The 6,502-nt window shown below is 44.3% G+C and overlaps 1 protein-coding gene across 1 annotated transcript; it reads right to left on the bottom strand.

Annotated features, from left to right (window-relative positions):
- Positions 1-566: 566 nt before the first annotated feature.
- On the bottom strand, positions 567-4,788 carry LOC311130543 (uncharacterized protein). Its single transcript, XM_084163304.1, has 5 exons — positions 3,649-4,788; positions 3,248-3,341; positions 1,345-1,583; positions 1,086-1,245; positions 567-626 (listed from the first exon to the last, which is right to left on the bottom strand). Exons 1-4 carry the CDS (start codon positions 3,727-3,729, stop codon positions 1,144-1,146), a joined length of 516 nt encoding a protein of 171 aa, XP_084019430.1. The 5' UTR covers positions 3,730-4,788; the 3' UTR covers positions 567-626; positions 1,086-1,143.
- Positions 4,789-6,502: the final 1,714 nt, after the last annotated feature.

The following is a 6,502-nucleotide window of genomic DNA, read 5'->3' as shown; positions in this document are numbered from 1 at the left end:
AGCAGGTGACATGGATATCAGTCCTGTTATTACTGTGGAAGAAACAGCAGCTGAATGAAGAGCTGTATAACCTCCAGGATTGATCATTACCCCCAAGCACACACTCAATGCCATCTTCTTTCCTGCTGATCCCTTTATTTGAGACAGCTACATGAATCCCTTCCCCGCTCCACTCTACCTTCCAGTAGAAAGTTCCAGAGAGACCCTCTCTACACAGCACCTGTTGGTAGGAGGGAAATCTGTCTGGATGGTCAGGATATGACTGGGCCTTATCACTCCTGGTCACCCTTCTGTTCCCCTCAGACAGACACAGGCTAGTATGTGCTGTATTTGGATCCAATGTCAACTGGCAAGAGTCTAAGAAGATGAAAAAGAAAGTGATACGCTTGTATGTATGCGTTTATGTGTGTGTATGTGTGTCTCATGCACTTCTGTTTGTTTGTTTGCTAATGTTTTTTGTTATATTCATTCCAAATACTCCGCTATTTCTAAGGATATAGTCAACAAGGTACTTGGCTATTTAAAAGAAAGCAAACAGACATGTTTGTGTTTGCCAGTTTACTCACATTTTAAAAACTCCTCTCTGGTCTTGGGCTCAGCAAGGTGTTCAATCTGAAATGTAGTCACTATGGAGACAGACTCATATCACAAACTATTCAGTTTCATAAACATTAACCATATACTTAAGACAAGATAAGATAGTACATTATTAATCCCCCAGAGGGAAAATTTGAATGCACCAGCAAATACATACATTACCAATAAATTCACCATAAAAACACAACAAGGGCACACAGACATTGAAAGCAGCACATCATCAATGAAAATAAAAAACTAAGTGTTCGTGTTAAAAAGCCTCATAGCATATGGTAAGAAGGATCTGCTGGAAACGTTCTGTTTTGGCCCTAGGTCAAATAAATCTGTCTGCCATCGCACTACGATGCTCCAGGCAGGTACTGTGGAGGGTGTGGCTAGTGTTGGCCTCTATACTTATAGCTTTTTGAGGGTTTCATGCAGTTACTATTAGATTTTATTTTATGACTAGCAAAAAAATATTATTTGGTCTTGAAATACAATTGACCAACCTTTCCCAAATATCTTGTCCATTTCCTCCTTGCATATGTCCTGTAGTCGATCTTTCAGTTAAGAGACTGATTTCTTCACATGCTCAAAAGAGACGCGTGGATAGACAATGATGCTGGGTAAGGCTTTAGATCCAGGAGAGACACAGAGAGACTGGAAACTCTACAGAGAGAGGGAAACAGTAGAAGGGATTGAGAAAGACAAAACGTTACTATAATTCAAGCACATTTCCATGGAAAATAAATCTAGAGATAGATGTACCTTATCATCTGTAGTGATGTCACCTGGAGAAAAATGGATGTGATCCTCTGTGTGTGAGAGCTGTTTCAGCTCAGCATCTCTCCTCCTCAGCTCAGCCACATCCTGCTCCAGTTGCTCCAGGAGTCCTTCAGCCCGACTCACTTCAGCTTTCTCCTGGGCTCTGATCAGCTCCTTCACCTCAGAGTGCTTTCTCTCAATGGAGCAGATCAGATCAGAAAAGATCCAGTCACTCTCCTCCACTGTAAATGTAATATATATATATATATATATATATATATATATATATATACAGTGGGGAAAAAAAGTATTTAGTCAGCCACCAATTGTGCATGTTCTCCCACTTAAAAAGATGAGAGAGGCCTGTAATTTTTACCATAGGTACACGTCAACTATGACAGACAAATTGAGAAAAAAAAATCCAGAAAATCCCATTGTAGGATTTTTTATGAATTTATTTGCAAATTATGGTGGAAAATAATTATTTGGTCACCTACAAACAAGCAAGATTTCTGGCTCTCACAGACCTGTAACTTCTTCTTTAAGAGGCTCCTCTGTCCTCCACTCGTTACCTGTATTAATGGCACCTGTTTGAACTTGTTATCAGTATAAAAGACACCTGTCCACAACCTCAAACAGTCACACTCCAAACTCCACAATGGCCAAGACCAAAGAGCTGTCAAAGGACACCAGAAACAAAATTGTAGACTTGCACCAGGCTGGGAAGACTGAATCTGCAATAGGTAAGCAGCTTGGTTTGAAGAAATCAACTGTGGGAGCAATTATTAGGAAATGGAAGACATACAAGACCACTGATAATCTCCCTCAATCTGGGGCTCCACGCAAGATCTCACCCCGTGGGGTCAAAATGATCACAAGAACGGTGAGCAAAAATCCCAGAACCACACGGGGGGACCTAGTGAATGACCTGCAGAGAGCTGGGACCAAAGTAACAAAGACTACCATCAGTAACACACTACGCCGCCAGGGACTCAAATCCTGCAGTGCGAGACGTGTCCCCCTGCTTAAGCCAGTACATGTCCAGGCCCGTCTGAAGTGCATTTGGATGATCCAGAAGAGGATTGGGAGAATGTCATATGGTCAGATGAAACCAAAATATAACTTTTTGGTAAAAACTCAACTCGTCGTGTTTGGAGGACAAAGAATGCTGAGTTGCATCCAAAGAACACCATACCTACTGTGAAGCATGGGGGTGGAAACATCATGCTTTTGGGCAGTTTTTCTGCAAAGGGACCAGGACGACTGATCCGTGTAAAGGAAAGAATGAATGGGGCCATGTATCGTGAGATTTTGAGTGAAAACCTCCTTCCATCAGCAAGGGCATTGAAGATGAAACGTGGCTGGGTCTTTCAGCATGACAATGATCCCAAACACACCGCCCGGGCAACGAAGGAGTGGCTTCGTAAGAAGCATTTCAAGGTCCTGGAGTGGCCTAGCCAGTCTCCAGATCTCAACCCCATAGAAAATCTTTGGAGGGAGTTGAAAGTCTGTGTTGTCCAGCGACAGCCCCAAAACATCACTGCTCTAGAGGAGATCTGCATGGAGGAATGGGCCAAAATACAAGCAACAGTGTGTGAAAACCTTGTGAAGACTTACAGAAAACGTTTGACCTGTGTCATTGCCAACAAAGGGTATATAACAAAGTATTGAGAAACTTTTGTTATTGACCAAATACTTATTTTCCACCATCATTTGCCAATAAATTCATTAAAAATCCTACAATGTGATTTTCTGGATTTTTTTTTCTCATTTTGTCTGTCATAGTTGACGTGTACCTATGATGAAAATTACAGGCCTCTCTCATCTTTTTAAGTGGGAGAACTTGCACAATTGGTGGCTGACTAAATACTTTTTTTCCCCACTGTATATCGGCTCCAACACTCACCTTCAGAATCCACAGCCTGTCTCAGCTCCTGAATCTCCTTCTCACGCTCCTGAATTCTCTTCTGGGATTTTTGACGTTTCTCCCCCCACTCTTTCTACAGATAAATAAATAATATCGATACATTTACAAATATGACTTTGAGAAATGTTAAACATTGTGTGCCCTATTATAAACTCGATGACAATCAATGTATTGCTCAAAGACAAGCTAAGTTTAGCCTAACAACAGTTCAGATAATAATGGCGCCGAAGGGGATGGCTGCCATTTTACGGGCTCTTAACCAATTGTGCTATTTTGTGTGTTTTTTCGCATTGTTTGTAACTTATTTTGTACATATTGTTGCTGCTACCATCTCTTATGACCAAAAAGAGCTTCTGGATATCAGAACAGCGATTACTCACCTTGAATTGGATGAAGATTTTTTCTTTGATGAGTCTGACGCGAAAGATATACTGTTTCTCCCGGACCAGGCCCAAATCCATGTCATTCGCATGAAGAAAAGACGGAGATACAGGGGGTGCAGGTCCGGGTACCTTGTGAGAATTTGTCAGCGAGTGGGTAACCCGCCTCTACCATCCGTTCTATTGGCCAACGTGCAATCACTGGAGAATAAACTGGATCAGCTCCGTTTGAGACTATCCTACCACCGGGACATTAAAAACGGTAATATCTTATGTTTCACCGAGTTGGCTGGGATTTCCGTGCATCGGCAGGACAGAACAGCTACGTCTGGTAAGACGAGGGGTGGCGGTGTGTGTCTATTTGTCAATAACAGCTGGTGCGCAATGTCTAATATTAAAGAAGTCTTGAGGTATTGCTCGCCTGAGGTAGAGTACCTCATGATAAGCTGTAGACCACACTATCTACCAAGAGAGTTTTCATCTATGTTTTTTGAAGTTGTCTATTTATCACCACAAACCGATGCTGGCACTAAGACCGCACTCAATGAGCTGTATAAGGCCATAAGCAAACAAGAAAATGCTTATCCAGAGGCGGCACTCCTAGTGGCCAGGGACTTTAATGCAGGCAAACTTAAATCCGTTTTACCTAATTTCTACCAGCATGTCAAGTGCAACCAGAGGGAAAAAAACTCTAGACCACCTTTACTCCACACACAGACGCATACAAAGCTCTCCCTCGCCCTCCACTTGGCAAATCTGACCATATTTCTATCCTCCTGATTCCTGCTTACAAGCAAATACGGAAGTGGTCAGATGACTGTTTTGCTAGCACAGACTGGAATATGTTCCGGGATTCATCCAAAGGCATTGAGGAGTATACCACCTCAGTCCTGGCTTCATCAATAAGTGCATCGATGATGACGTCATTCCCACAGTGACCGTACGTACATATCCCAACCAGAAGCAATGGATTACAGGCAACATCCACACCGAGCTAAAGGCTAGAGCTGCCACTTTCAAGGAGCGGGACACTAATCCGGACGCTTATAAGAAATGCCGCTAGGCCCTCAGACAAACCATCAAACAGGCAAAGCATCAATACAGGACTAAGATTGAATCCTACTACACGGGCTCTGACGCTCGTCGAATGTGGCAGGGCTTGCAAATTATTAAGGACTACAAAGGCAAACCTAGCCGCGAGCTGCCCAGTGATGTGAGCTAAGCTAAGGACCCTGGGACTAAACACTTCCCTCTGCAACTGGATCCTGGACTTCCTGACGGGCCACCCCCAGGTGGAAAGGGTAGGCAACAACACATCTGCCACGCTGATCCTTAACACTGGGGCCCCTCAGGGGTGCGTGCTTAGTCCCCTCCTGTACTCCCTGTTCACCCACGACTGCGTGGCCAAGCACGACTCCAACAACATCATTAAGTTTGCTGACGACACAACAGTGGTAGGCCTGATCACCGACAACAATGAGACAGCCTATAGGGAGGAGGTCAGAGACTGACAGTGTGGTGCCAGGACAACAACCTCTCCCTCAACGTGTGCAAGACAAAGGAGCTGATCATGGACTACAGGAAAAGGAGGGCCAAACAAGCCCCCATTCACATCGATGGGGCTGTAGTGGAGCGGGTAGAGAGTTTCAGGTTCCTTGGTGTCCACATCACCAACAAACTATCATGGTCCAAACACACCAAGACAGTCGTGAAGAGGGCACGACAATGCCTTTTCCCCCTCAGGAGACTGAAAAGATTTGGCATGGGTCCCCAGATCCTCAAAATGTTCTATAGCTGCACCATCGAGAGCATCCTGACCGGTTGCATCACTGCCTGGAATGGCAAATGCTCGGCATCCGACTGTAAGGCTACAGAGGGTAGTGCATACGGCCCAGTGCATCACTGGGGCCAAGCTTCCTGCCATCCAGGATTAGGCGGTGTCAGAGGAAGGCCCAAAAAATTGTCAAAGACTCCAGTCAGCCAAGTCATAGACTGTTCTCTCTGCTACCACACGGCAAGTGGTACCGGATCGCCAAGTCTAGGTCCAAAAGGCTCCTTAACAGCTTCTACCCCCAAGCCATAAGACTGCTGCTGAACAATTAATAAAATGGCCACCCGGACTATTTGCATTGATACACCCCCGCCCCCCCCCCCCCCACCCTTTGTTTTTACACTGCTGCTACTCGCTGTTTATTATCTATGCATAGTCAGCCACCAATTGTGCAAGTTCTCCCACTTAAAAAGATGAGAGAGGCCTGTAATTTTCATCATAGGTACACGTCAACTATGTCAGACAAAATGAGGAAAAAAATCCAAAAAATGACATTGTAGGATTTTTTATGAATTTATTTGCAAATTATGGTGGAAAATAAGTATTTGGTCAATAACAAAAGTTTCTCAATACTTTGTTATATACCCTTTGTTGGCAATGACACAGGTCAAACGTTTTCTGTAAGTCTTCACAAGGTTTTCACACACTGTTGCTGGTATTTTGGCCCATTCCTCCATGCAGATCTCCTCTAGAGCAGTGATGTTTTGGGGCTGTCGCTGGGCAACACGGACTTTCAACTCCCTCCAATGATTTTCTATGGGGTTGAGATCTGGAGACTGGCTAGGCCACTCCAGGACCTTGAAATGCTTCTTACGAAGCCACTCCTTCGTTGCCCGGGCGGTGTGTTTGGGATCATTGTCATGCTGAAAGACCCAGCCACGTTTCATCTTCAATGCCCTTGCTGATGGAAGGAGGTTTTCACTCAAAATCTCACGATACATGGCCCCATTCATTCTTTCCTTTACACGGATCAGTCGTCCTGGTCCCTTTGCAGAAAAACAGCCCCAAAGCATGATGTTTCCA

The sequence above is a fragment of the Coregonus lavaretus genome (genome assembly GCF_964263955.1).
Source record: "Coregonus lavaretus genome assembly, chromosome: 1".
Lineage (NCBI taxonomy): Eukaryota > Metazoa > Chordata > Actinopteri > Salmoniformes > Salmonidae > Coregonus > Coregonus lavaretus.
Note: the sequence above shows the minus strand (reverse complement) of the source record. Positions and strands in the feature narration are given on the sequence as shown.

Excerpts from the sequence above, each read along its gene's own strand:
- LOC311130543 (XM_084163304.1), bottom strand. The coding sequence starts at position 3,729 with ATGGATTTGGGCCTGGTCCGGGAGAAACAGTATATCTTTCGCGTCAGA. Across the intron at positions 3,342-3,648 it reads AAATCTTCATCCAATTCAAG|AAAGAGTGGGGGGAGAAACG; the intron begins GTGAGTAATCGC and ends ATTTATCTGTAG. Across the intron at positions 1,246-1,344 it reads ACATCACTACAGATGATAAG|AGTTTCCAGTCTCTCTGTGT; the intron begins GTACATCTATCT and ends CTCTCTCTGTAG.